General features: G+C 50.8%; 21 protein-coding genes and 1 pseudogene across 22 annotated transcripts; 10 read left to right on the top strand and 12 right to left on the bottom strand.

Annotated features, from left to right (window-relative positions):
* Positions 1 to 259: 259 nt before the first annotated feature.
* On the top strand, positions 260 to 787 carry OGAPHI_001253 (uncharacterized protein; the record flags this gene model as incomplete). The annotated part of the gene is made up of 1 exon (XM_046201995.1): positions 260 to 787. One exon carries the CDS (start codon positions 260 to 262, stop codon positions 785 to 787), a length of 528 nt encoding a protein of 175 aa, XP_046064163.1.
* Positions 313 to 2,379, bottom strand: OGAPHI_001254 (uncharacterized protein; the record flags this gene model as incomplete). Its single annotated transcript, XM_046201996.1, has 2 exons — positions 313 to 718; positions 854 to 2,379. The coding sequence occupies 2 exons, from the start codon at positions 2,377 to 2,379 to the stop codon at positions 313 to 315; spliced, it is 1,932 nt and encodes a 643-aa protein (XP_046064164.1).
* On the top strand, positions 1,271 to 2,088 carry OGAPHI_001255 (uncharacterized protein; the record flags this gene model as incomplete). The annotated part of the gene is made up of 2 exons (XM_046201997.1): positions 1,271 to 1,668; positions 1,851 to 2,088. The coding sequence occupies 2 exons, from the start codon at positions 1,271 to 1,273 to the stop codon at positions 2,086 to 2,088; spliced, it is 636 nt and encodes a 211-aa protein (XP_046064165.1).
* A 230-nt stretch (positions 2,380 to 2,609) lies between the features above and the next one.
* On the bottom strand, positions 2,610 to 4,067 carry OGAPHI_001256 (uncharacterized protein; the record flags this gene model as incomplete). The annotated part of the gene is made up of 1 exon (XM_046201998.1): positions 2,610 to 4,067. One exon carries the CDS (start codon positions 4,065 to 4,067, stop codon positions 2,610 to 2,612), a length of 1,458 nt encoding a protein of 485 aa, XP_046064166.1.
* A 512-nt stretch (positions 4,068 to 4,579) lies between these two features.
* Positions 4,580 to 6,208, top strand: OGAPHI_001257 (uncharacterized protein; the record flags this gene model as incomplete). Its single annotated transcript, XM_046201999.1, has 1 exon — positions 4,580 to 6,208. The coding sequence occupies one exon, from the start codon at positions 4,580 to 4,582 to the stop codon at positions 6,206 to 6,208; it is 1,629 nt and encodes a 542-aa protein (XP_046064167.1).
* Positions 4,644 to 6,737, bottom strand: OGAPHI_001258 (annotated as a pseudogene). The gene is made up of 4 exons: positions 6,259 to 6,737; positions 5,600 to 6,142; positions 5,291 to 5,524; positions 4,644 to 4,896 (listed from the first exon to the last, which is right to left on the bottom strand). Coding segments are annotated over exons 1-4 (1,509 nt in total).
* An 87-nt stretch (positions 6,738 to 6,824) lies between these two features.
* Positions 6,825 to 10,121, bottom strand: OGAPHI_001259 (uncharacterized protein; the record flags this gene model as incomplete). Its single annotated transcript, XM_046202001.1, has 1 exon — positions 6,825 to 10,121. The coding sequence occupies one exon, from the start codon at positions 10,119 to 10,121 to the stop codon at positions 6,825 to 6,827; it is 3,297 nt and encodes a 1,098-aa protein (XP_046064168.1).
* Positions 6,853 to 7,488, top strand: OGAPHI_001260 (uncharacterized protein; the record flags this gene model as incomplete). The annotated part of the gene is made up of 1 exon (XM_046202002.1): positions 6,853 to 7,488. The coding sequence occupies one exon, from the start codon at positions 6,853 to 6,855 to the stop codon at positions 7,486 to 7,488; it is 636 nt and encodes a 211-aa protein (XP_046064169.1).
* On the top strand, positions 9,871 to 11,680 carry OGAPHI_001261 (uncharacterized protein; the record flags this gene model as incomplete). The annotated part of the gene is made up of 3 exons (XM_046202003.1): positions 9,871 to 10,054; positions 10,482 to 10,957; positions 11,033 to 11,680. 3 exons carry the CDS (start codon positions 9,871 to 9,873, stop codon positions 11,678 to 11,680), a joined length of 1,308 nt encoding a protein of 435 aa, XP_046064170.1.
* On the bottom strand, positions 10,226 to 11,683 carry OGAPHI_001262 (uncharacterized protein; the record flags this gene model as incomplete). The annotated part of the gene is made up of 1 exon (XM_046202004.1): positions 10,226 to 11,683. One exon carries the CDS (start codon positions 11,681 to 11,683, stop codon positions 10,226 to 10,228), a length of 1,458 nt encoding a protein of 485 aa, XP_046064171.1.
* A 160-nt stretch (positions 11,684 to 11,843) lies between these two features.
* Positions 11,844 to 13,415, bottom strand: OGAPHI_001263 (uncharacterized protein; the record flags this gene model as incomplete). Its single annotated transcript, XM_046202005.1, has 1 exon — positions 11,844 to 13,415. One exon carries the CDS (start codon positions 13,413 to 13,415, stop codon positions 11,844 to 11,846), a length of 1,572 nt encoding a protein of 523 aa, XP_046064172.1.
* A 166-nt stretch (positions 13,416 to 13,581) lies between these two features.
* OGAPHI_001264 (uncharacterized protein) lies at positions 13,582 to 15,093 on the top strand (the record flags this gene model as incomplete). The annotated part of the gene is made up of 1 exon (XM_046202006.1): positions 13,582 to 15,093. The coding sequence occupies one exon, from the start codon at positions 13,582 to 13,584 to the stop codon at positions 15,091 to 15,093; it is 1,512 nt and encodes a 503-aa protein (XP_046064173.1).
* Positions 15,094 to 15,200: 107 nt separating this feature from the next.
* On the top strand, positions 15,201 to 18,745 carry OGAPHI_001265 (uncharacterized protein; the record flags this gene model as incomplete). The annotated part of the gene is made up of 4 exons (XM_046202007.1): positions 15,201 to 16,921; positions 17,498 to 17,591; positions 17,697 to 18,094; positions 18,232 to 18,745. 4 exons carry the CDS (start codon positions 15,201 to 15,203, stop codon positions 18,743 to 18,745), a joined length of 2,727 nt encoding a protein of 908 aa, XP_046064174.1.
* Positions 16,505 to 16,999, bottom strand: OGAPHI_001266 (uncharacterized protein; the record flags this gene model as incomplete). Its single annotated transcript, XM_046202008.1, has 1 exon — positions 16,505 to 16,999. One exon carries the CDS (start codon positions 16,997 to 16,999, stop codon positions 16,505 to 16,507), a length of 495 nt encoding a protein of 164 aa, XP_046064175.1.
* Positions 17,483 to 19,090, bottom strand: OGAPHI_001267 (uncharacterized protein; the record flags this gene model as incomplete). Its single annotated transcript, XM_046202009.1, has 1 exon — positions 17,483 to 19,090. The coding sequence occupies one exon, from the start codon at positions 19,088 to 19,090 to the stop codon at positions 17,483 to 17,485; it is 1,608 nt and encodes a 535-aa protein (XP_046064176.1).
* A 538-nt stretch (positions 19,091 to 19,628) lies between these two features.
* On the bottom strand, positions 19,629 to 21,014 carry OGAPHI_001268 (uncharacterized protein; the record flags this gene model as incomplete). Its single annotated transcript, XM_046202011.1, has 1 exon — positions 19,629 to 21,014. The coding sequence occupies one exon, from the start codon at positions 21,012 to 21,014 to the stop codon at positions 19,629 to 19,631; it is 1,386 nt and encodes a 461-aa protein (XP_046064177.1).
* A 129-nt stretch (positions 21,015 to 21,143) lies between these two features.
* On the top strand, positions 21,144 to 22,412 carry OGAPHI_001269 (uncharacterized protein; the record flags this gene model as incomplete). Its single annotated transcript, XM_046202012.1, has 1 exon — positions 21,144 to 22,412. One exon carries the CDS (start codon positions 21,144 to 21,146, stop codon positions 22,410 to 22,412), a length of 1,269 nt encoding a protein of 422 aa, XP_046064178.1.
* OGAPHI_001270 (uncharacterized protein) lies at positions 21,302 to 22,443 on the bottom strand (the record flags this gene model as incomplete). The annotated part of the gene is made up of 3 exons (XM_046202013.1): positions 21,302 to 21,873; positions 21,983 to 22,339; positions 22,401 to 22,443. 3 exons carry the CDS (start codon positions 22,441 to 22,443, stop codon positions 21,302 to 21,304), a joined length of 972 nt encoding a protein of 323 aa, XP_046064179.1.
* A 27-nt stretch (positions 22,444 to 22,470) lies between these two features.
* OGAPHI_001271 (uncharacterized protein) lies at positions 22,471 to 23,478 on the bottom strand (the record flags this gene model as incomplete). Its single annotated transcript, XM_046202014.1, has 1 exon — positions 22,471 to 23,478. The coding sequence occupies one exon, from the start codon at positions 23,476 to 23,478 to the stop codon at positions 22,471 to 22,473; it is 1,008 nt and encodes a 335-aa protein (XP_046064180.1).
* Positions 23,479 to 23,988: 510 nt separating this feature from the next.
* Positions 23,989 to 24,789, top strand: OGAPHI_001272 (uncharacterized protein; the record flags this gene model as incomplete). Its single annotated transcript, XM_046202015.1, has 1 exon — positions 23,989 to 24,789. The coding sequence occupies one exon, from the start codon at positions 23,989 to 23,991 to the stop codon at positions 24,787 to 24,789; it is 801 nt and encodes a 266-aa protein (XP_046064181.1).
* A 98-nt stretch (positions 24,790 to 24,887) lies between these two features.
* Positions 24,888 to 25,913, bottom strand: OGAPHI_001273 (uncharacterized protein; the record flags this gene model as incomplete). The annotated part of the gene is made up of 1 exon (XM_046202016.1): positions 24,888 to 25,913. One exon carries the CDS (start codon positions 25,911 to 25,913, stop codon positions 24,888 to 24,890), a length of 1,026 nt encoding a protein of 341 aa, XP_046064182.1.
* Positions 24,900 to 25,916, top strand: OGAPHI_001274 (uncharacterized protein; the record flags this gene model as incomplete). Its single annotated transcript, XM_046202017.1, has 1 exon — positions 24,900 to 25,916. One exon carries the CDS (start codon positions 24,900 to 24,902, stop codon positions 25,914 to 25,916), a length of 1,017 nt encoding a protein of 338 aa, XP_046064183.1.
* Between the last annotated feature and the right edge of the window lie 569 nt (positions 25,917 to 26,485).

Raw genomic sequence — 26,485 nt, forward strand, 5'->3', positions numbered from 1 at the left:
CAGAGAAAACAAAACAATAAAAAAGTGGGTAATAAATTTGTTGAAGTACCGACCCGTCGATCGGCCCCGGGTGTTTATCTGAGGGGATCAGGTCACCGTCAGGTGAGGCAGTGAAAAGCACTAATAGAAACAACAGTTGGAAATAAAAGTGTGTGTTTTAATCTTTAACGCTTGTTCTTGTGATTTGGCTTGATCGACGCGTAAATTACAGCTGTGGTTAAAGGATATTATTGATCACCTTTTTTTTTACTCCCTCTTTATGTACTGCATCGAGTTTCAGCTATCGGACCAGGACCACGTCCATGGTGGAGTTTATGTTGCTGGATCGTTTAATGAATGGTCTTCTTCCAAAGATAAGTTGGAATTTGATCCCCTCAACGGGGTGTGGAAAACAACGTTGAAACTAGACAAACCCGTGGAAGAGGGGACAAAACTGATGTACAAGTTTGTTGTTGATAACGAGCAATGGGTGTGTTCTCCAGACGAGCCGCGTGAACCAGATGAATCGGGCATCGAGAATAACGTGCTGGTGGTCACAGACGCGATGTTGGAACAAACCCACCAAGAGCCAGACTCAGCCGACTCGTCAGGATGGGTGGATGTGGGAAAAGACCGCGATTTGGAAACAAAACAGGTGAGCTCGCCAGAACAACCTAAAAAGCAGCCCAAGGAACAATCCGCAGCCTGGATCCTGTCGATGGTCCATATTCTGGACTCTCTCAAATGGTTCTTCAAGTACTACCTGGTGTCGCTGTTTGCGAAAAAGGGAGCAACCAATAATAACTAAAGGGGTAATACCTAACAGTGAGTGTTAATTAACGTCTATTTGCCAAAGATTCGAAGTTCGGCGTACCGAAGAGGAGGATAGCTCAATCCTGTAAACACAATAATCAGCCAGTCTCCAATGTCCCCGCCATAGTCTCCTATTTTGCGAGCAAGCACCCCGATATAATACACCTGGTCCATTCCCAGCACGGCCGCCACGATTCCCATGCAAAAGGCTATCGACGCAGCGATTCCGTGCGTTTGGTAGTCTGGTCTGTCCCATATGGCAAAGTTATACCGGGGTTTGATCTCCATTTGTTCTTCCTGAACATAACAGAGCTCGTTGGTCTGGTCCTTGGACACCTCCTCGAACACCTCCTTGTGTTTGTGTTCTGCGTGAAACAGGCTGTACAGACCAGTTGACCGGAAGATCAAGCTCTCTTCCAGTTGCAACACGATGTAGATCGTGATCCAGTATCCAAGCATCGGCAAGAAGTTGGACAGGATGGTGCTGAGCTTGTTGCGGCCCACCATTGCCAAAATTAGTGTCACTGCAAAAACCGCAATCACCATCAGCCACCGCGGGATGTTGCGGTGGATCCATGGGTCCATCATCTGGATCATGAAGGCCGATGAGTACAGGTTGAGGATATTGTTGGTCATTAATGAAAGCCAGAGCACAATCAGCAAAAACTTGCCGAAATTGCCCCAATTGTCAAAAACAACGTTCAACAACCCGCCAATGGAGTCGTTTTCGTACGCTGCGTTCCAATTCTCGTTCACCAATGCCGCGTTGCCGATTAAAAGACCAATCACCGCCCCAAAAACCGTGGGAACGGCTATCCCAAAAAACGTCAGAAAGAAAGTCTTAGTCTGCCCGAAATTCTCAGGGAACAGGATGTAGTAGTCGCTCGCGATTCCGGCCCACGTTGCCGTCACAGAATAGCAGAGCGTGAAGAAACAGAGCCGGTTGCCAATAACTGTCAAATTGCTGCCGACAGAAACGGTGTCGTGGTTGATGGTAATTTCTGAGCGTGCCATGGGATACATCAACAGGACAGTGATGATCACAGCGATTCCAATAGCCGTCTCGATTTTGAGAACAAGCTTGATTCCAAAGACAGCAACGACCAGACTCAGAACACTGACAATGATGATTCCGACCTCGATGGGCAGACTCCCGTTGCTCACGCCGCGCAGAATCTCGCCGCCAAGAACAGCGTTACTCACCGTCCAACCCCCCATGCCGATCACCGAGATCAGACACACAAACCGGATCGCAAACCGTCCAAAGAGAAACCGCATCAGACACAGCTGACGTAAGCCAGACCTGGGACCCAAGGTTGCGGAATAGGCAGGCAAAACGCAGCCGAGCAATGTGCCCAGCAGACCCACCACCATCGAGTCCTTGTATCCGAGGCCAAACAGAAGCGGGCCCAGGAAGAACGAGGACATGGACGTCAGTCCTCCGCAGCCCGATATCCACAAGCCGATGATGGACAGCACCAAGGCTCGCGACTGGGACCGTTCGTAGGGCATGCATCGTTCGAGTCCGCGCGACTCGACTCCCAGCGAGTCGATCTTGCCGGAGAACTTCTGCAGAGTGTCCCACATGAATAAATGGCCAGAAGAAAGGGTCCCGGTTGAATTTTATATGATATTGGATAGGCGAAACTTGGGGAAAAATATCGGCTAACACAGGGGACGCACAGAGATAAGCGCAAGAGTATTCCCGAAAAGAGTCACTACGCTCGGGTATGGAGAAACGGTAAAGGGAACAAAATGATATCGAAATAAAGACTATGAACTGAATATCAGGAAATGCAGGCTGCTGGGGAAAAGAGTCACACCGATGTTCGGAAGATACCCATTGGGTTTTCCATTTCGGCAGGGGTGGCGAGCTCGGGCTGCTGGTAATCGTCGTCGTCGTCGCTTTGGTCGCCAAACTGCTGGCCGTTGACGTCGTTTACGATCTGGCCTGACAGATACGGCACTCCCTGGGAGTTCTGGTGGTGTCTTGGGGCGTTACCGCAACGATCTTTGCCAAAGTTGATTTTGCACTTGACGTAATCGGGGTTGTTTCTAATGCCGTCGATTGCCTTGATGGCGTTGGAGATATTGGTGAAGTTGACGAAGCAACAGTGTTTTTCGTCAAAGAAGTTGATTTGCTCTGTTTCTCCAAACACTTTAAAGTCGGTGTATAGTTTTTCCTTGGTGAACTTAACCTCTGGAATTTTGTCGAGGCCTCCGATGTAGATGTTTCTGGATGCGCCGTTTCCGACGGCGAGGTTGATGGAGTTGGGCAGCGGGCCCGAGTGTTTTCCCCAGCCGACCTTGATTTTGCGGTTGTGGATCACCAGGCCGTGCAACGAGGAGGTTGCAAAGAACTGTGCTGCCGAGACCGGGTCTATAAACGTGATGAAGCAGACGTGACGCTCGGGGATCAGCCGAACGTGATGCAGAATCCCGCCCCGACAAACGTTGCAGATCTCCTCGACCGTCGAGTCCGGGTGCAGGTTGCCCAAGTAGATGGTTCTATTTCCCTGGTTTCCCGGGCCTGCGGCCGACGTGGCAATCACCGCCGCCGCGCTGCTCTGTCGCACAAGCGAGTCTGCAATCACGTCTCTGTCGACCTGGGACGAGAACGAGTCCACGTTCGGGTTGAGTCCCAGGTACTGTGCCGCGTTGTGCTGTTGTGTCTTTGTGACAAACGCACACCGATCTTTCCCGTAGAAAACCTTCTTGTCCTTGTACTTGTCGAGAAGAGGCAGTGACTGGATGCACTTGATAGCCGACAGGATGGATGTGTAGTGTGCAAAAGCGATTTTTTTCTCCGGCAGGATCTTGATGGTGTCGATTGATCCGTACTGGCGCAGGTCCTGGAGCAGGTCGTCTGTGGTGGTGGCCGGGGACAGGTTGCCGAGATAGACGTTTCTGGTGGCGTTGTAGCGCGCAACACACGAGGCCACCAGGGGCTGTACCGGGGTGGGTTTCCCCCAGCCCACCTTGATCTCGTGGCCTGCAACGGTGAGGTGTTTGAGGGTGGCGTCGGAGTGGAACAGGGTGGCGGAGTTCTCGTCGAGAAACGAGACAAACGCGCAGTTCTTGGACGGGATAATCCTGACCGACTCCACTGTTCCGGATCGGACGTGGTTGAGCAACTCATGCGCCTCCACGTTGGCAGGAACGTTGCCCAGGTACACGGTTCTTGACGGGTAGGCTGCTGGGTAGCCGAGGGGCGCGGCTTCATAGCCGTGCTCGGCGACGGGGACGTATTGGTACTGTTGGAACGCCATGGACATGGTGGATCATGAGACAAGAAAAAGAAAGTGAGCAAGGTACTGAAATTTTGGGCGAGGCAGGGGTGGGAGCGGGAGGAGGGTTATTGGAGTTATGCAAAGCAAGGGGGGAGGAATAAATGTGGGAGGGGGGGTGTTACAGTTGGGTGTAGCGGTGTCGATGGTGAACATGGGGGCTGAACTCGAAGTCCTGTGTATGGTGGGTGCTTGGCTCCGGCTTGGCACGGTGGGGTCCGGTTTGCGGTTCTTTCATCTGGACAAACGCAACATGTGCCGTCTAACTTGGTCTTGTCCAGTCAATTGACCCCCGTCCAGCGCTGCCACCGCGAAATCCTCGCTCCCCGTCTCCCCCTGCCATGTCCCACCCCCACCTCTACACCTGGAAAAGGTCGCGAATTATTTTTTATCTTGTCTTCTTCTTCACCATGAGTAACAGTACGCAGGCGTATATGATGAGGCTGCTGAACTCGATCCAGCCGCCGCCGGGCATGACGCGTCAGCAACGGCTCGAGCAGATGATTCAGTCGGGCGAGCTCAAGGACCAGGACATCATGCTGCTCAAGAGACACCAGCAGATGATCAAACAACAGCAGGCCCAATTGCATGCGTCGCGGTCGGGCCAGCAATTGACGCCGCAGCAGCAGCAGCAGCTTTTGCAGAAGAAGATGTTGCAGCAGCAGCAACAGCAACAACAACAACAGCAACAACAACAACAACAACCCCAAAGAAACTTCCTCGGGCTGTCTCAGGAACAGCTCGCGAAATTGAACCCGCAACAACGCAAGATGCTGATGATCCAGCAGCTGCGAAGAAGAGCGAAAACACAACGGTTCTACGAGAGCAGCGAGGAAATACTGAAAAAATTCGAAAACTATCCGGCCTCGCTCGAGTTCCACATCCACGGGAACCACTACCGGTTCGGCAACCAGGACGCGATCATCCCGAAGAGCTCGCCCACCGTGAAGGAGTTTCTCGAGTACGTGGCAAAGGGCGAGATTCCCGAGGCGTTGATGGAGATCATCAAGGACGGAGGCGTCCAGCTGTACGACGGAAGTCTGATTCTGAAAGTGTTTGACCATCGCAACTTAATTCCGGTCAAGGACGAGAAACCGGCCACGGCCGACCCGAAAGTGAAGCAGGAGACGCCCGAGACAAAAACCAAGCCCAAGGAGTATCGCACGGTGCTGCGGCTGACGCAGCTGGCCCAGTTCGACGACCTGGCCTACCACGCGGACAGCCAGCAATTCCACGACACGTTTGCTCTCACGTTCGAGAGCGAGGTGCTCACGGCCACCAACAGGAACGTGAACCTGCAGCCCGTGCTGAACCCGTACCATATGGACAAGTCGTTGCGGCCGTTCGACCTGGTGGAGCCGCAGTACGACCCGGAGTCGGACACTCTCAAGTTTGTGCACCGCCCAGATGCGAGAGAGTACGACTCGGACGAGCATCCAACGAAACTGAACCCGCTCTCGTACAAGAACTACCCGTACAAACCTCTACACGAGGACCTGCCGCACACAAACTCCAAGTACGAGCAACTAATGACGATTCTGAGCGAGTCGTACACCCACAACAACCGGCTGTCCGAGTCGGCCAAGACCAACAACAACGAGCCGGGCCAGTTCCAGCGGCTGCGGTTTGTGGAGATGTGGCGGCACAAGGTGGAGCTGATCAAGCAGGCGGCCATTTCCGGGGGCATGAACCAGAACATGAACGACCCGAGCATGAACGGGCTGCTGGGCGGGATGACCCAGCAGCAGCGTGCGCTGATCAACCAGGAGCGCATGCTGAACCAGCAGCAGAAAGAACAGATGGCCTCTGCGGTGGCTGCGGCGGGCCACACGCAGCTGAAAACGGCGCCAGACTCGCGGTCCGGGTCTACGCCGATGTCGATGGGCAACACCGCGTTCATGAGCCCGGCCTCGCTGCCAGAGACAGACACCACGCCTGGTCGCGACCGGAAACAGAAAAAAGTCCGCAAACCGGTCTCGAAACGGCCTGCTCCAGGGTCTGCCCCTGTCTCGTCACCCAGCCCGTCCATGTACCAGCAGCCCATGCCGGGCGCGTTCCCGCAGCTCAACGAGTCTGCACGCAAAAAACGCGCCACCTACAAGCGTCGGCCCGATAGCGACACCCTCTAATTCATTTCCGTTCTCCTTCTATACAATATTTCATCACCTCGCAAATATACTCTCTGTCTGCCGGGTCAAAGATCCACAGCCCGTACGTTTTCTGGCTCAGATCGCGCACTATGATCAGCCGGTCGGTGTTTTCCACAATGATTCCTTCGTCCGGGTCGGTCAGCTGTTTGGTGCTGATCAATCCGACACTAAAATTGGCCGGATTGATACGGTTTAACACTATCAAACCAAACGTGTACAAAGCGTCGTTCCCAACAACTTGCTCGCTCGAAACACCCCCACTCACCTCGCTCTTCCGTGAATACACCGCCAAAGGCCCCTGGAAGTCCAGCTTCACCCAGTCGTTCTGCTCAGAGTCAAACTCGTACACCACGCAGTACGACGTCAAATGCACCAGCTGATCCACCAGCGGGTCGTATTTGGCAATCACGTTGAACGTGAGCGCCTGTTTGTATATTTCGAGCGTCTTTTGCTCGTCGATCGTGTCTGGCGCGTCGGTCTCTTCGTCTTGCGGCTTCTTCTTGCCCATTTTGCTCTCACCGGTTTATAGATGAACTTTTTTTTCTCTCCGTTACAAATTGCACAGCCGTGTATATACATGCCTCGGTGCTGCTCTTTACTTCTTGTCGGCCTCTGCTGCGTCGATGGCGTCGAACTCCTTCTTCCAAACGGCGTTGCCCTCCGCAGACGTCACGTCGCCAAACAGCTTGGTGAACACCTCGTCGTACCACTCAACGGGAACAGGAGTCAGGCCTTCCTTGATGTTGTCCTGCAGCTCGTTCCAGTCCGACAGATTGTCCTTCGGGAAGATCACCGTCTTGACACCAGACCGTCTGGCCGCCAGAGTCTTCTCCTTCAGGCCGCCGATCCGCAGAACTCGGCCCGTCAACGTCAGCTCGCCCGTCATCGCAACGTCCGGCTCCAAAGGCCGGTTCAGGGCAAGCGACAGGAACGACGACGTGATCGCAACTCCCGCAGAAGGCCCGTCCTTCGGAGTCGCACCCTCAGGGAAGTGCAAATGCATCTGCGCCCGATCAAAGAACCGGTTTTCCACAAAACGCTTGGCAAGGAACATCTTGGAAAACGAGTACGCTATCCGCACAGACTCCTTCATCACGTCTCCCAGCTGTCCGGTCCGCTCCACCTTTGGTGTCGAGTCCTTGTTGATCGCATGCTCTAAAATAGACTCGATGTACAACGCAGAACCTCCCGTTGAGGTCCACGCCAGTCCCATCACAACTCCAGGTGGTGTAGTCTCGTACAGTCTGTCTGCAGTGTAAATTGGCGATCCAACATAGTCCTTCAGGTTCTGTGGAGTGATCTCCACCTTGTAAGTCTCAGGAATGACGGTCTGCGGCTGTTCTTCTTCCTCCTCCTCTTCCTTCTTCTCGGATTCCTCGGATTTCTCCTCCTTGGTCTCCTCGATAGCAGTCTTAACAGCTTCCTTCTCGGTCTTCTTGGTCTCCTTGGTCTCCTTTGGCTTCTCGGATTTCTCTGGCTTCTCGTTAGACTTCACCTCCACCTTCTTGTCGAAATCAACACCATCCACGACCTTGACGGCAGCAAGCGCAGCTTTTCTATAGATCTTCTCGATCTGCTTCTTGAGGTTTCTAACACCGTTCTCACGGCAGTAGCCTCTGATAAGTTCCTGTAATGCAGGCTCCTGGAGCTCAACGTTCACAGACTTCAGTCCAGAAGACTCCTTGGCCGCAGGAATGAGGTAGTTCTCGGCAATCTTCACCTTCTCGTCCTCAACGTATCCAGCAATGTCAATCACTTCCATACGATCCAACAACGGAGCAGGAATAGTGCTCAAGGTGTTGGCAGTACAGACAAACAACACCTGCGACAAGTTGATAGGAACATCCAGATAAAAGTCCATAAAGTTGGAGTTCTGTTCCGGATCAAGCAATTCCAGCAGCGCAGCAGACGGATCGCCGCTCGCATGGTGAGCACCGGAAATCTTGTCAATCTCGTCAATTAAAACCAGCGGATTCTCCGTCTCGGTGTTCTTCAATGCCTGCACCATACGTCCAGGAATGGCTCCCACATATGTTCTTCTATGACCTTTGATTTCGGCAACATCTGTCAGTCCTCCAACAGAAAACCGGTAAAACTTTCGATTCAAAGCTCTTGCAATGGACTTTCCAATCGAGGTCTTACCAACACCGGGTGGTCCAACAAAACAGATTATCTTACCGTTGATCTTGTTCAACAGCTTTCCAACAGCAATAAACTCCAGAATTCTGTCCTTGACCTCATCCAAACCGTAATGGTCATCGTCTAAAACCGATTTGGCAACCTGCAAATCGTAGCTGTCCTTGGAGTGAATTCCCCATGGCAAGCTTGTCAGCCAGTCCAAGTAGTTTCTAGTGACAGCGTATTCGGCCATCAATGGCTCCAGAGTTTGCAATTTGTTGATCTCCTCCTGGAAAACCTTCTCGGCCTCCTCGGGGAACTTCAACTTGGCAGCACGCTCGTTATATTTGGCAATCAGCTTGCCTCTACCGTCGTCAATGCCGAGCTCCTTCTTGATCCACTTCAATTGCTCTTGCAAATTGTACTCACGGTGTCTCTTGGCCATTCTCTCCTCGATGTCACGCTCGATCTGTTTCTGCAGTTCTTTGTTCATCAATTCTTTTCTCAACAAGTTCAATGCCTTGTCGAGTCTATCTGGAATATTGGTACAGTCCATCACGTCTTGCAACTCCTGAGGAGTGGCAGCGGCAACGGCAGCAGCGTAGTCGGCCAGTCTTTCAGGATGGTAGTAGACGTCGCCTTTCAACGAGCTGATGAAATAAAGCAGCTGGTCGCTGAAAGGCTTGTTGAGCTTGGTGATCTCTCTGAGTGTCTCCAAGGTGATGGCAGTCAAAGAATTGACTCTAGGATCTCTCTCTGCATATGGCTCGTCTTCAACGTTGGAGACGTTCACCAAACTGATTGGGTAGTTCTTTAGGAACGCTGTTGGGTTGTACTCGTCATCCTCATCGATCACAACGTCCTCATCAGCAGGCTTGGTCACCTCGGCAGGAGACTTTGGCTCGTCGCCCTCTTTTTCGCCGGTGATTCCGTCGATGATCTGCTTATCGGAAACTTCGCCGGTCTCCGGGATTGACACTTTCACGAAAGAGTGTTTGGCTTTTGAAACGTTAGGAACAAACAGCTCGTCGATCTTGATACGCTTGTGAGGGAACAACACCGTGGTCAGCGTCTCCACGCCGGTCTCTGTGTCTCTGGTATAAACGTTGGATGTGATCTGGGCCAAAACACCCGTGCTGAACACCTCATCTTTCGAGTTGATCACATCACCTTCCATGTTCTCGTCCTTGAACAAGAAGCATCCAATGAATGGGTACTGTGTAGAGGTTGCCTCCTTGACGGCCTTGATCACATTCACATCTGTGATGATCACGGATCTGTAGAACCCAGGGAATAACGGCCGCTTGGAGATGGGCAAACCGATGATCGGAGGGTAGATCTCTGGCAATTCAAAGGCTGCAGGGCTGTTGTTGGATGAACCATCCTCAGGCGGTTCATCGGAGCCCGAGTTTCCAGCAGACCCCACCGAGTTCGCTCCCGCAGAGGAAGCCGGAGTGGAAGACGACGGCTTCTGGTCTTTGGAGACGTCAGATTTGTCATTCTTGTCTTTGTCCTGATCCTTGATGTCCTTGTCCTTCTTCTTGGAGTCGTCCTTGGACTCGGGATCGTTTTTTTTCGACTTGAAGTCAAACAAATCCGTTGAGGGCAAAGACGTCGATTTGGACAAGGAAGAGCCAGCATATGGAATTCCAGCACCAGCTGGCCGATTTCCGTTCCAATTGATGTCCGAAACGGTGCTTGCGAGCCGTACACGTCTTAAAGACACGCCGGTCACAAGACGAGAGCCGAGGACTCGTCTTGAACAGGAAAACATGGAGTGATTACAAAGACAGAAGTTTAATAAATAATATTTTCGACTCTGGTTCTTTGCCACTTTCACGCGTCGATCGACGTCAATATATTTGGTAGCTACATGTTTTAGTCCTTAGGACCGATCATCTTTTCCGGTCTGACCCATTCGTCGAACTCCTCTTCGGTGAGCATTCCGAGCTCCAGAGCACTTTGCTTCAAAGTGAGTCCCTTCTTGTGGGCGTTCTTGGCGGTCTTGGAAGCGTTGTCGTAACCGATCTTTGGGTTCAAAGCAGTGACAAGCATCAAAGATTCGTGCAACAATTGGCCGATTCTCTTCTCGTTGGCAACAATGCCGTCAACACAATGGACTCTGAATGAGTAGGAAGCGTCGGCCAAAAGTCTAACGGACGACAAAAGGTTGGAGATCATCACCGGCTTGAACACGTTAAGCTCAAATTGTCCAGAAGCACCAGCAAAGGTGATACAGGCGTGGTTTCCAAACACCTGGGTGCAAACCATGGTCATGGCCTCGTTCTGGGTAGGGTTGACTTTTCCTGGCATAATGGACGAGCCTGGCTCGTTTTCTGGCAATGCCAATTCGCCGTAACCGCAACGAGGACCAGATCCAAGGTATCTGATATCGTTGGCGATCTTGTACAGCGAGGTGGCCACGGTGTTGAGTGCTCCGGAGGCCTCGACAACGGCGTCGTGGGCAGCCAGGGCCTCGAACTTGTTTGGAGCGGTTTGAAACTGCAATCCGGTCAGTTTGGACACCTCCGCAGCAACTTTCTCAGCAAAACCTTTCTTGGTGTTCAATCCGGTTCCGACAGCGGTTCCTCCTTGAGCGAGGAATCTGAGGTTCTCCAGACTCTGTTCAACACGACCGATACCTTTGGTTAATTGAGCAACGTATCCGCTAAACTCCTGGCCAAGGGTCAATGGAGTGGCATCTTGCAAGTGAGTTCTTCCAATCTTGATGATGTCGGCAAACTCCTCAGCCTTCTTGTCCAACGAGTCTCTCAGGGCCTTCATTTCCGGCAACAAATGGTTGGTGATCTCGGTGACGGCGGCAATGTGCATCACTGTTGGGAAAGTGTCGTTCGAAGACTGCGACATGTTGACATGATCGTTAGGATGAACGGGTTTTTTAGAGCCAAGAGTTCCGCCCAGAATCTCAATGGCTCTGTTACTGATCACCTCGTTGGCGTTCATGTTGGACTGGGTTCCCGAACCGGTCTGGAAAACAACCAATGGAAAATGGTCAACAAGCTTTCCATCGGCAACCTCAGTGGCAGCCTGTTTGATTGCGTCAGCCAATTTAGGGTCCAACACACCAAGCTCCTGGTTGACAGTGGCAGCGGCTTTCTTCAAGATTCCAAAAGCATGCACAATTGGAGCAGGCATGATCTCTCTTGGACCTCCGATCTTGAAGTTCTGCAACGATCTCTGGGTCTGGGCTCCCCAATACTTGTCGTCAGCAACTTGGATGTCTCCAAAGGCATCCTTCTCTGTTCTCATGGCTCTGGTGGTGGCCGAAAAAGCTCTTGTTCCAATGGTTTTAGCACTCAATCTGACACTTAGCATGATCTTTTTCCGGGCAACAGTTTTTACAAAACAGTGTTAAACCAGGAAGAATGGATGATTATATTGGTTTTTTTTTCTCTTCCCCGGGTGTCCGCCAAAATTCCGACCCCGGACACGAATTTTTCATGGTTGCACTATATTGTTTTTATGGAGCTCATTTCTAAATTATGTAGTATCCTTCGTTCGAGCCGTTGTAGTGGACATCAAACGGAAGTTCCTCCTTGGACTCGGCGCTCACCACAGAAACAACAGCAACGTCTCCAAGCTCTTTTCCTGACTCGATTGGCTCGGAAATCGAAAACACAACCTCCATAGGGAACAACGCCTCCTCGTCCTCAATTCCGTGACAAACAATCTCAAACGAGCCAGATGGGTTCTCCTGCAGACCGGTCAGCTTCACCAACAAGCCTTCCTCGATGTATTGCAACGAAACGTTGTCGTGGTCGCTCGACTCGATGGTGGCCTCGCCAGCAGGTATGAGCAAACTGGCTTCGTCCAGCTGTTTTTCGGCAAGAGCCTCGTACTCGAAAGTCAGGTTGACCGTTCCGTCCTCGTTGTTATTGACCCACGTGGTCAGAACCAGCGGCAAAAGAGTGTTGGCGTCTTCAGAAACAGACGTCTTGGAGACAGACTTCCATCTCAGAACGCCCAATGGCTGATCGTTCGAGGCAAACGGCTTGGTCTGGTCCTTCATGCCAATAATGGAGTCCGATTGGAACAGGTTCTTGTCCACCTTTGGATGTGTTTTGTAAACGGTGTTTTGTCCGTCTTTGGATCCAAGTTGCAGGTTGACCAACGAAAATGCAAGCGACGGATCGTTAATACGCAATTGCAAGTCTCCTTGCACCTCTGCAGTGGAAATGGAACCTTCTCTGGTGATCTGTCCGGTGAACTTCTCGTTGATGAGTATCAGAATACCGTTGTTGGCAATCTTCTCCTTGCCAGCCGGCTCGGGAGTGCTGACCGACTGCGAGGAAGTCGGTCTTGGAGAAGGTGTAGAAATTAACAATGGTTGAGCCTCGCCGCCCAAGCTGGCGGCCTTCTTTCCCAACTGCAATCCTCCCTTCCGTGGAGGAGCCTTGGCGAATGGCTTTTGCGGCGCAGAGTATGCTGGCTCGCTGAATTGCTGTGCAGGCTGCGCGGCCGGCTGGTATGAAGGCTGCACGAAATTCTGTGACTGCTGGAACTCGTAGGACTCCATGTTCTTCTTCATCATCTCTCTTCTTTGTATTTCCTTGGCTTTTCTCTTTCTCTCCTCTGCCGCTTCCAATTCCTTGTTTCTCTCGATGATTTCCTGGATCTTTTCTTCGTGGGACTCCATTTCCAAAAACGTGATGATCTGCGACAACGACAGGTTCTCCTTGTAGCCCAAATTGATGATTTCGTCGAACGCGTTCAAAATTTCAAAACAGTTGTCAAAGATCTCTCGTTCGTCAACAACCCTCAAAATCGACATGATGGTCTGCGAAAACAGGTTCAATGTGTCAATGTCTTGTAAAATGTTTGAATGCTTGTTTGTGATCAGAACCACATAGAATTCCTCCAACGGCGAGTACACGTATCTAACGTTTTCTCCTTGCACCGTGGTATGCTGAGTTTTCGTGGTGTCCAACAGCAACGCTGGGAACTCGGCCAACAACGACGTGACACGGTCCTTGGACAGGTCTCTGAATTGTCTCGAAAGAATGGCTTTTCCGCCTCTTGTGCAGATGGACGCTGCTAGAACCACCATCCGTGCGAATTGTTTTGTTAGTATTTATTTGACTATGTGGCCATTTTTCTGATCTCGGCACGTGCTCGTAACCAGAACCAGGACTGAACCACATCTCTGCACCGCACAGAAAAAAAAAAGATTGTACTTTGATTCACCTGAAAAATCGTAGCCAGGCTAGTTTCGCATGAAGACCGACTACTACGAGCTGCTTGGGGTGTCTGTAGAGGCGTCCGATCTGGAGATCAAAAAGGCGTACCGAAAATGTGCGTTGCGGCTCCATCCAGACAAAAATCCCGATGATATTGAAGGAGCCAGCAGGAAGTTCAACGAGGTGAAGGTTGCGTACGATACATTGAGCGATCCGCAAGAACGCGCGTGGTACGATTCGCACAAGTTCCAGGTTTTGATGGAGGACGGCGATTACGAGGCAGAGGACGACAAGTCGGGCGACGTTTATTACGCCGGTCTTTCTGTGGAAGACATTCTTGCATATTTGAACTCGGACCTATATTCGCAGATGGACGACTCGATCAATGGGTTTTATGCTGTTGCGGGGGTTGTTTTGGACCGAATTGCCAGCGAGGAGGTTTCGTCTGGTAAGAAACAGAAACTGCCTGGGTTTGAGAAGTATATGGACGATACTGCGTCTGCGAATGCTTGTGATACCAACGATCTGCTATTTCCTCGGTTTGGCAAGTCTCGGTCGGATTATGGTGATGTTGTTCGGATATTTTACAAAGTTTGGTCGAATTTTGCGTCTGTCAAGAGCTTCAACTGGGTGGACGAGTATAGATACTCTAGTGCACCTGATCGACGCACTCGACGACTAATGGAGAAGGAGAATAAGAAATTGCGCGACCAAGCCCGGCGAGACTACAACGAGGCCGTCAGACGGCTAATTTCGTTCTTGAAGAAACGGGATCCACGAGTCAATCCTGCTGCGCAGAAGAAGTACGAGCAGGACAGGGTGCGGAAGCAGCAGGACGAGGTGAAGCAGCAGGTCCAGCGCGATAAGGAGCAACGCAAAAAGGATAAGGAAGAGTTCTCAGAACAGCACTGGCAGATGCTGGACCCTGAGGATTTGGCCGAGATCGAGCAGCAGCTCGACAAGCTGTACATGGAGGAGCAGCTGGACGAGAGCGACGAGGGAGACGACGATTTCTACGAGTGCATTATCTGCAACAAGAACTTCAAGCACGAGAAGCAATTTTTGGAGCACGAGAAGAGCAGGAAGCATCTGAAGCTGCTGAAGAAGTTGCAATGGGAGATGAGGAAGGAGGGCATTGAGCTCGGGCTGGACGAGGGGTACGTGCGGAGCGAGGACGAGTACGAGAGTGCGGTCGAGGATCTGGACGGGGAGGAAGAGGAAGAAGTGGCGGAGGAGATGGAAAAGGAGCCGGTGCAGCCAGACGAGGAGGCAGAGGTGGTGGAGTCACCATCCCCATCAGAAGACGAGGTGGATGCGCGCGCGTTCTTAGACTCCGATTCTGACGACGACTGGGGCACGACCAAGTCGAAGAAGAAGAAAAAGGGCCGCGCGGCCAGAGTCTCGCCTGTGCCTGCTGCTCCGTCTGCGACAGAAAAGTGCACCGTTTGCAACGAAACGTTTTCGAGCCGCAACAAGCTGTTTCAGCACATCAACAACACCGGCCATGCGCTTGCTCCAAAGAAGAAGAAGAAGGGCAAGAGACGTTGACCTGGCGCAAGTCTCAAACCTGCCTGCTACCAATCTGCGGAGGACGATCGACGCGTCGTATTTTTATTCTGGTGAAAAATGTACTTAGAACTAATGAAGATAGAGTAATGCAGTTTGGGACGAGGAACGCGTTCAGAACACTGTGTCGTCGTTTGGCGTACTCCAGTGTTCCAAAACTGGACTCTAGAAATCCCAAGACGCTGGTACTGTCGATTGCAGAGCAGCAGCACGAGCCAGACACCCAGACAGAGGTGACTATGGCAGAGGAGACGTTTGCGATCTACGACGCGAAACCAAGTACTTTGGACGCTATTGACAGTTTTCTGAAACTGAGCGAGGAACAGCGCGGGTTTGTGGCGAACACTGGCCTCACAGACCCGGCCACTACCACAGGTCCAGTGCAGCAGCTTCCAGGAGTGCTCGAGGCCATCACTGGTGTTCCTGAGGAAGAGGTGCTGACCCACGAGAATCTGACTGGTCGCACTCCTCTGCAGCAGCTCGAGTCGCTGAGCACGGGTGATCCCGGCCAGATCCGTTTGTCGGTCACCAAAATTCTCACGGGAGCATACTGCGAGCTGCAGAAGATGTATGACCTGTACATGGGCGTTACTGAGGTTCCATCCACGCCGGCGATGATCCGTGGAACCAAGGAGCACGAGCGAATCGAGCTCCAGATGCATCCAGTGAAGGAAATGCTGGTTGGTGACAGTACGTTGAAACTGGACACCACACTTTATCTGCCGCAAACGACCGCCCCCGTGCCCGATGTCGAGCCGCTTGATGAGTCTGGTCCGCTGCCGGACTCTATTGTGGGTCTCCTCAGAGAGTTGCTCGCGGAGACGTTCGAGAAGAAGTCTGCACACGGTCTCTCGAAAAACGTCTCACGGCTGGCACAGCTTGCAACGTGCGGCCAGGCGCGCGAGATTTTGGTCCACGGGTACTACGACAAATCGCATGACGAACTGGTTAATGACATGTCTGCAGCAGACCCCCGCGATACCAGTTTGCGGCCGGATTTGGTGCTGATCAGTGGAATTATCGACCTGCTCTCAATAACCGGCTCTGACAACGCTTTTAGCAACTACCAGCAGGATTTGGCCATGGACGTCACCAACCCGCTCGATCTCGCCCAGGTAGTGCCCGCCGTGCACAAGACGGCCGAGCTGTGGTCCGACGAGCTCGAGCTCTGTGTGACAGACCTGAAAACCAGATCGTTCCGTCGTGCACCCCCACCCTCGACGCAGGAGTTCAACCTGGTCCAGGTGGCCATGTACGCGCGGTTTCTGGAGATCTTGAGCGCCAGCAAGGAATCTGCCTACGAGATGCTGCTACTGAACTTGCGCAAACGAGGAATCGACCCGCAAACCGTCATCGACCCTGCCTCTATGGTATATCTGCTTCTCAACAACCACTATTTAATAGCCGATGCAGAACGGCTCCAGAACGGCAACCCTATTGGGTTCGCGCCGTACGATACAAGCGCGCCAACCGCCCAGCAATCAGCCCCGTACCTCCTGAACCTCCTGGCTCCAATATACAGTCTCGAACCGTCAGACAGCCGTGTCAGACTCATCCAGAACACCGTCCCAAAACAGCTGGCCTTGGAAGCATGGAAAACACCGCCAACGTTCGAACTGTTGGCTGCACGAACAGCGCAATTGCTCGAAACTCTGAACCATTTCAGAATCACCAGCACGAGCGTTGAATACTCGTTCGAAACAGACATCTTTGCGAGCTTTGACCGGCCGTACAGCAGAGAGTTTGCCAACCACTCCATCACCACGGGAATGGACCTGTGGCTGGCCAAACGGCCGCCAATGGGCCCCGCGTACAAGTCGATGTGCGACACGTGCAAGTTCGCGCCGCGATGTGGGTACCTGCGCCAACTAGCGTGATTGCGAGGCATGTTCTGTGTGTTCGAGCTGTCTTACCACGGTCTCGGGCCGGGGATCGTCAGAAACAAGAAACTGCGGGTTGCGCAGCAATAAATAAGGACTGGACCGCGGGAACTTGCGGCGAATGGCGCCTCGACGCACTAGTGGCCGTTTGGAAGACCGCGGCACCTTCTTGGTCTTCTTCTTGGGCTCCAGATCAGCACTGTACAACCGTCCCATGGATTGCCAAATTAATATCTATTTATCTGCATTATGTAAGCAACTAGTATAAAAACTCGCTCGAGGTGAAAAATTTTGGCTTTGATACGAACGCAGCCTATTCACTGCACCGTCCAGCGTGGACGAGTGGAGGGGAAAAGGTTGCCAGAAGAACGCCGAAACATCTCATAAACTGCCATCCGTTCAATGGGTGACTGGCTACTAAGTTTCCGCTACATGATGATTGATGCTATTTGTCGAATTTTTCCAATTAGTCCAATTAGTCCGTATTAATTTTATAGTACATAGAGTAGTCCGTACACCATCGAGAGGAGTCCCACGCCGAGGCTGATCTTGCTTGCGCCGGCCTCCAAGGTGGAGATCGACACGGCGGTGCTGGATCCGGTAGTTTTCGAGGTGGACAGGGTGCTGCTTTGGGCCGACACTGGGGTGGCTGTTGTGAGCACCACTGGCACGCTCGAGATGGTGGAGGTGTAGACGACTTGCGAGGCAGAAGCTTCCGTTTCCACAGGCACCGAGACTGTCGACTCTAGCGCCAGTTCCACGGTCGAGGCGGTGGAGCTGGAGCTGGAGGCAGTGGTGGCAGTGGAGGAGGTGGAGGTAGACTCGACTTTGCTGGAGCTGCTCGAGCTGCTCGAGCTGCTTGGCACTGCGCTGCTTGACTTGGCCGTCTCGCTCTCGGGACACACGGTGGTGAGCACGGTGGTCACACCCTCGACATCGGTTGTGATCACGGTGACGGCTCCTGAAGAGCTGGCGCTGCTGGCGCCGCTCGTGGACGACGAAACTGGCACAGCAGAAGAGCTGGCCTTCGAAACGGAGGCCGACACGGAGCTGGCTGGGCAAACAGTCGTCACAACAGTGGTCAGGCTTCCAATAGTGGTGGTGTAGGTGGTGACCTCGTATCCTCCGCCAGCACCCTTCGAGCTGGTAAGAGCACCGGTAGACACAGGACAGTGCGTGGTTACCACGGTGACCTGGCCAGAAATGGTGGTTGTGTAGCTTGAGAGAACTTCGGAAAGAGATGCGGAGGTGGTTGTGGTTGTGGTTTTGGCGGCGGATGCGGATTCAGAGGCCGTGGACGAGCCGGAAAGCGGACACAGAGTCGTCACCACGGTCACATGGCCGGAAATGGTGGTTGTGTAACTAGACACAATCTCCTCAGTGGTCCATGTAGAGCACTTTCCGGACTTGCAGCTGGTGATTGTTTCTGTGGTGGTTTCTGGCGCAGTGACGGTTGTTCCTGCGTTTTGTGTGGAAGACTCTCCAGACAGCGGAATCAGGCTGGTCACCACGGTGACGTGGCCCGAGATCGTGGTGGTGTAGTCGGAAACGAGCTCCTTGGTGGTCCATGTCGAGCATTTACCGGCAGAGCAACTGGTGATGGTTTCGGTGGTGGTTTCCGGAGCAGTTGCCGTGGAAACCGTCGAAGACTTACTCAGAGACGCAGATCCGGTCTCTGTTGGCAGAACATTGGTTCCATCGCTCGAAGCACCGGTCAAAGGCTTCAGGTCGGTCACGACAGTAACATGGCCTGAAATAGTCGTGGTGTAAGAACCAATCAGCTCGGTCGTTGTCCAGGTGGAGCACTCGCTGTGGTAGTTGCAGTCAGTGTAGGTGGAAGTAATAGTGATGTAAGAAATATCGGTGGCTCCGATGTTGTCTGTACCAGTAACAGTTGGTGTGACGGTCTCATCCACATAAGCGTCAGGGTCACTGCTGTGCAGAGACACAGTACTAGTATGTGTCACAGTAGAATCGGTAGAACATGAAGAGGTGTTCCAGTATCTTGGCTGAGACTGGGCATAGCTGCTGTAGGCAGACACCTGTGGAGCCCACAAAAGAGCCAGGGAAGCGGCTAGCGTCAGGCGTAGAGACCTCATCTAAATGTAAATTGAGCAGATGTGGGAAATTTCGGGCGTGTTGTGTACTTATATATCGATCCTGTGGAATCGGTAGTCATTGTTTGTTGGTTTCCAAATCGCATGCCACTTGATTTTCGAATGGCTGGTTTACGTATCAGCTGGATTTGCGGCGCTTTTCTTTCAAGCATGCAGCAGGTTGGCGCACGACCATGTAATTAGGGCCCGAGATTTCGATCTAAAAAAATTCGAGATTTGTAGCAGAGCGGATATGACGAGTTAGAAGCTCGAGTGGGGGAAGAGTAGCGGTGTAAATCAAGTGTACACTGCTCAGCAGTATTTTGCAATCCATGTTTTCATTCAATGCCGTTGATTCGTACTCCCTTGCAATCAGTTCCAACCGCTCGCTTCGCTTAGAGATCGAAAGCCGCACAGCCACATAAGCTTTTTTTCTGCCCAGCAACCAGCCATCTCCTATCATTCAAGCCCCGCCTAAACGGTGCTTTGATCTCGTGAAATCAGCCTTAGTTCTTAGATTGCTATTATTATCTACACTCCATCACGTTCTATCGAAAATATCGTCATCGTACTCCTCCTCCTCAAAGCTTTCGTCATCGTAGCCGCTTTCCCCGTCTTCAGAGTCGTCCTCGTCGGAATCGTCGTCAATGGCCTCAAAAGACCCATCTTCGTCCTCCAGACCAATCTCTAAGTTAGTCAACGTCTCTCCCTTCAAGTTCACCTTGGATCCAACGACATAGGCGCCCTCGATGTTGCAATTCACCAGTCTTGAACCGGCTCCAATGCGTGCATTTTCTCCGATCGTGCAGTTCTGTAGCGAAACGTCGTCTTCAATAACAACCCCATCCAGAACAACACATGCAGTGAGCCGACATTTATTACCGATCTTGCAGTTATTGCCAATAGCAGAGCCCTTGACGCTTGTTCTTTCTCCCAATTCGGTGTTGTCCCCGACCAATGAGTCGGCACCGACAGTAGCCAGGTTTTTGGGCTTGTCTGCTTTTTCCTTTGGCTTTTGTGTAGATGCAGTGGTATTAGATTCTTTGGCATGCAGCTTAAGCACATGACGATTAGTTTCTGCGTACACGGCCAGATTGTTGCATCTGGCAAAAGTGGACTTCTCCGGTAGTATGAAGAGCCCCACGGCCTCTTGTTTGGTCGAGTGTTTCCACGATCTCCGTGCAAGGTCTCTTTTAATCTTTGTCGCCGAGTTGCTGGATATAAGGCCGTTTTTCTGGTCTTCCAAAAGCTTGAAAAGACGTGAGTCACCAAAGAAAATAAATGAGTCTAATAATGCAGTGGAAACTTGAGTGTTTGGGTATCTCCATAACAAATGGGTTCTGATCTTTAGGAATTTCGACAGTGCCACAGATCCTTTGGAACACAAATCCAAAAGCACCAATTGGCTATTTTGTTTGGAATACATGGTGTAATTTGAGTTCAACACCTTATTAGCATCGATATTTTCAAAACTATTGTTGTAACAGATGGATAAACCAATGTTGTTGTAATCCTGACCGCGGAAAACCTCCACCAGCACCTGAGGAGGCACGTCTGTGATGAAATCACAAGGTAAAAGAACAAAGTTGCCGGTATTTTTCAGAATATGGCCTTTGTACTGGTTCAAGATGACTCCAGTACTGGAAGCGTCTGCTCCTATGCATTCAATTGGACTGGTTTGTGCCAGATCTGAGTCTCTGGACTCTTTATAAGTATCAACAAACTTGGAGATTCTGGCCAAAGTATGTGTCTCTGTGAAGATGGTGATTTGACGGAACGGTGCCTTGTCACACCATTCAAGAACATACTGGATCATGGGCTTGTTGGCCACGGGTAATAGGGCCTTTGGGACGCCCGTTTCCTTGACAGCGGAAATTGGCGACAAAGAAGACCCCTTTCCGCAGAAAATTACAGCGTGAAACTCCATTTGGGGAAGACAAAGGACGATTTATTTTATTTTTTTTCCAATAATTATTTCAAGACCAGCTCTATGGGAAAATGCTTTACCCGGCTTTTTTTTCTTCAACTTTTTGCCACTGGTATTTATTTGCAAATAATGAGCCAAGAACACGATCCGTTGCTTTCGGCGCTTAACGAGGATGGCGAAAGCGCCAATTCCGGTGGAAGCTCTTCGCAGCAGCCTGCAGAATCTTCAGAAGAGTCGATGCGCAAATCGGCTCTCACTGCTCTGAAAAATAAACTCATAGAACACAGTCAATGGGAATCTCGTTTGAAAGAGGCCCGTTTGGGAATCAGAGACCTGGAAAAGAAGTTCACAAAGACAGAAGATGACATTAAAGCATTGCAATCCATTGGACAGATCATCGGAGAGGTGCTGAAACAATTGGACGAGGAAAGATTCATAGTGAAGGCCTCTTCTGGCCCACGGTACATTGTGGGGTGTCGTTCTACCATAAAGCGCGAAAAATTGAAGAAAGGAGTGCGTGTTGCATTGGACATGACTACATTAACGGTGATGCGGATTCTTCCCCGTGAAGTTGATCCTTTGGTGTACAATATGACTACATTCGAGCCGGGCGAGATTTCGTTTGGAGGAATTGGAGGTTTGACCGAACAAGTTCGTGAGCTCAGAGAGGTGATCGAGTTGCCTCTGAAGAACCCAGAACTGTTCATCAGAGTCGGTATCAAGCCTCCAAAAGGTGTGCTGCTGTACGGTCCTCCAGGAACAGGAAAGACGCTATTGGCAAAGGCGGTGGCGGCAACTATTGGAGCCAATTTCATTTTCTCGCCTGCATCTGCAATCGTGGACAAATATATCGGAGAGTCTGCCAGATTGGTGAGAGAAATGTTCAGTTACGCTAAGGAACACGAGCCGTGTATCATTTTCATGGACGAGATCGATGCCATTGGAGGTCGGAGATTTTCTGAAGGTACTTCTGCAGATAGAGAGATCCAAAGAACGTTGATGGAATTGCTCAATCAAATGGACGGATTCGACTACTTGGGCCAGACTAAGATCATCATGGCTACCAACAGACCAGATACCTTGGACCCTGCTTTGTTGAGAGCTGGAAGATTGGACAGAAAGATCGAGATCCCGCTTCCTAACGAGAACGGAAGACTTGAGATCTTCAAGATTCACACTTCCAAGATCAAAAAGCAAGGCGAGTTTGACTTTGAAGCTTTGGTGAAGATGAGCGATGGGTTCAATGGAGCAGATATTAGAAACGTTGTCACAGAAGCTGGTTTCTTTGCCATCAGAGAAGACAGAGACTACATCATCCAAGGAGACTTGATGAAGGCTGTTAGAAAGATGGTTGACAACAAGAAATTGGAAGGTAAGTTGGATTACGAGAAATTGTAAGAAAATGATAAGATAAAATGTTGATCGTCATATATACAAAGATGAATCCAAGTTGTGATTAATGTTTAGGCGTTTTCTTTTGCTTATTGCGTTGTTCTGCTTCTTTAATCTTCAAGTCTTGGAACTGTTTTTCTTGTTGTTTTGCTTCCAATTTGCGGGCTCTTGATTCTCCAGAAACTTTGTCAACATACTGTTTGAAGCGAGGATCGGTCACGTTGTTGAGATGCTCGGCAACTCTGGAACCAATGAACTCCAAAACTTCAGGAGAAATTTCCTTGATTTGGGCCTCTCTGATCTGTTTTCTTTCTTCAAACATGGCCTTCTTTGTTTCGCTGAAGATCTCTGAAGGAGGAGTCAATTTGGTGATATCTCCCTTCTTTAAAACCTGCTTGTTCCACTTGTATGCTCTCTTCATCGTTGGGTCTCTCAGAGACTCGATGGAGAAGTCGGATGGTTGGTCATACGTTAAAATCGAGTTTTCCACATGGGTCCGTTCCTCAACAACGTCTGGCGGAGTGCTGAAGGCACAGTCGTCAACAGGATCCACTCTTGGCCATGGAATGATGATATGTTCGTGGTATTTGACTCTTCTGATTGGCATCATTTTTTTGTAGTCTTCGTCAAAATATTTTCCCTTGAAAACAACGTCCTCAGCAGCAATGTCGTACTCTGTACCATCCTCGCGGGCAACTGTGGCAACAACTCTAACGTCTTCAACAGGAACCGTTTTTGGGTAATCTATCAAGTAAGTATCTTGATTTTCTTGCCAGAGCTGTTTTGGAACAACCATCGGTTTTGTTTCCGAGATATCTGTGAAAATGTGGTTGGAGAACGATTGGAGGCCCAAAACACGAGCGATTTTCCCCTTGTTGACGCCCTTGATAAACATCACTCTGTCTCCTTCAAGCACCTTCCATTGCTCGGGCTTGGAAAACCGTTTTTCTTCGGGAACAAACCGGTCGGTCTGACGACGGAACGCTGGCAGCTGTGCCTGCTCGCTCCGTTTGATCAGAAAGTTCCGCAAATGCGCCGGTAATCTTTCCAACGGGCTGTATCTGCTGGACATTTTGTAGCGATATTTTTCGTTGAGAGAGAAAAAAAAAATACCAATTTTCAATTTCCACTGAAATGGTTACCCGGCTGCGACATTGGGCCTTGTTGCACGGGATTGCTCAGTTTTCACATGTCAGAGATCTGTGTCTAATTCGGGAATTTTTTATAGCAGGGCAACCTAAGCACAAATCTCCGAGATTGCCAATAGTAGTCCACGTTCATCTGTTAATTTACCCCCCTAAAAGCTGTCTCCAGCTTGCTCAACTTTCCCAGCTTTGCCCATCACGTTATCTGTAAATCTGGCTATCAGCCCACACAACTTTAATGCTACTCGCATAACTTATCGCCCTTATCGAAATTGACAGAAATATTTAATTATTATAAAAAGGCTCATAATTCTGTACACAGTTTGAAAGGAAATAATTGCTGTTTTTTTGTGGGACACCACCGTTGTAAATCCCATAAGAGTTGTTATTGAGCTGAAAAAGACTATCATTCTAGTATCGTTTCGTTTCAACCCATAATGAGTGCCTCCGAAACCGCCAAGTCTAGCAAAATTACATCCCATTCTTACTCCCATTTGAGAAAGTACCCACTTGTGGCGGATACCAGCGCGTTTGTGGAGCGGTTCTCCACAGTCAAGGTGATTGAGTCCTACACAAATACTCTTGTCACAAGACTGGTTGGGCTGCTGTCTAACGTCTCTATTGCGGTCTCTATCCTCAACTATCTGGACCAAACCACGGATGCCGCACTTTCGTACGTGGACAAAACTTTCCCTTCAATCACATCTGTTTCATACGAGTCCATCTCCAAGACTCTGGAAAGCTACTACAACGGCTGGGCCAGCCAGTCTGTCAAGCGTGTGAGAACCACTTTCTCGAATGCAACCGCAGTTGTCAGATCGCGCGTCAGCTCCGTGGTGAAGATCTTGAACGATTATTACGAGGCAGTCATTGACAGACTGCTCCCGCTCGAGAAACAGGCTGAGGCCAAAGCACAGGAGGTCTCCGACGCCGCCCAGAGCGAGCTCGCAAGATCAAGAAAACTTCTGTCTTCCACATACGAAAGAGCGCAACCATACGTGAGCCAGGTGTCTTCTCTGCCAACGTACGTCACAGAGGTGTACAGCGACGAAAAAGCGTCTGCTTCGACCCCAGTGGCACTTGCCAAGACGTCCAGAAGACTTTCTAACGAGGCATACACCTCGGCCATCAAGCCAACGTACGACGCCAGAATCAAGCCGACCGTGGACAGACTCATTGGCTCGCGGACCGAGTCTCCTGTGGACAAGGTGGTTGAGGCCGTGAACGGATCGCTCTGAATTTATTGCTTATTGTTCTTTTTATTTGCTGGAGGCAGCTGATCGTTGTGTTTCTACAGGAAAAATGTAATTGACATATTGTTTCACTATATGTTTGGTCAGCCGTTGAGATGCGGCTCAAACATAGCAGCGTATCTGCCGCCGTAGATTTTCTGGTTGGTGACCAGGTTGGTGAGCTCGTCGAACTCGGCCTTGGACAACTTGATGTGGGTGTTGTTCTCGTGGTTTCTCTCTGCGGTGGAAGCAGAAGGAATTGGAATCACCGTTGGGTACTTTTCAGGGTACTCGCTGAAGCTTCTGACCCACGACAGGGCGATCTGGGCAAGAGTTGCATTCTTGGCCTTGGCAAACTTGGCAATGTTGTCGATGATGCTCTTGTTGGCGTCGATAGCTTCTTGGGAAGCAAACCGGTCGAAAGAGCGACGGTAATCTGCCTTGTCCAAGTCGTCGACCGACTTGATCGAGCCGGTCAAATAACCTCTTCCGAGCGGCGAGTACGCAATCACAGGGATTCCCAGCTCTTTGCAGGTGTCCATGACTCCATTGAACAGAATGTCTGTACTCCACAGAGAAAGCTCCACCTCGACACAGGAAATTGGATAAACTGCAGCAGCACGTCTGATGGTGTTTGCATTGACCTCAGAAAGAGAAATTCCCTTGATGGTTCCTCTTTCAATGAAAGGAATCACAGACTTGATAAAGTCCTCCACAGAGACACTATGATCCATGCGGCCGGTCTCAAACAGATCGAACTTGTTTTCCGGGAAGTACGAGGCAATGTTCTCAATGGATCTCTTGACACCTTCCGGCGAACAGTCTGGACCCTTTGCACCAAGACAGCCCTTGATCGAAACAGTCACCTTGGATCTGTTTTCTGGGTACTTTTCAAAATAAGCTTTAATGAGCTTAAGGTTCTCGTACGGCTTCTTTTCAACCGTTGGATCCGGATTGAACACGTTGATTCCATAAAACTCACCGCCGTTCAGGAAAGTAACACCGTCGGCAATTGCGTTGTTGATGGCAGCAAAAGCTTGCTCATAAGGAATTGGCTTGGGACGAACAGTAAGAGACATAAGTCCATAGCCCGTTGGGCCAGAGATAGGAACTGGAGATGGAGAACTCATTGACGATACCAGAGGATGGATCGGTGTCCTTATATACCTCTGAAGGCCGCGATCGTCACTTCCGGACCGAACATGTTGCCGTGATTATCTCCTGCTACCGTCCGGATTTACACCCTAAAGATGAGGGTCGCACTACCTTTTTTCGTGGAGATAATTTTGTAAATCCCAGCGGGGGGAACAGAGGTAACTGTGCGGAGAGAGCCACCATCCTTGCACCGGCTGTGCCCCAAACAGAAGAAACGGTGATGTAATAGGTGATGTAATACGCGCGCGTACGTCTTCGGCAATTGGGCGGTAGTTAAGATGGGGCTGTGCGCACGCAACAGAAATTCAAAGCGAGTAAAGAGAAAAGTGAAACAGGGCCGAGTTGCGAAAAGTCAGGGTGGTGAATTGTGCTATCGACTAAGGGACCGAGGATCTGCCATGCTGGAACCACAGAAGCATTTCATCTTCTGTTGCAGCATCCTGAGATTTAGGTGCAGCTTGCGGCAGTGCATTATCGCTCCGACAAGGCTCAGCAGTTGATCCGCCTTGAAAACAGAGGGGACCAACCTGAGAAAAAGAAATTATCG

Source organism: Ogataea philodendri, assembly GCF_020536065.1.
Source record: "Ogataea philodendri strain CBS6075 chromosome Unknown scaffold4, whole genome shotgun sequence".
Taxonomy (NCBI): Eukaryota; Fungi; Ascomycota; class Pichiomycetes; order Pichiales; family Pichiaceae; genus Ogataea; species Ogataea philodendri.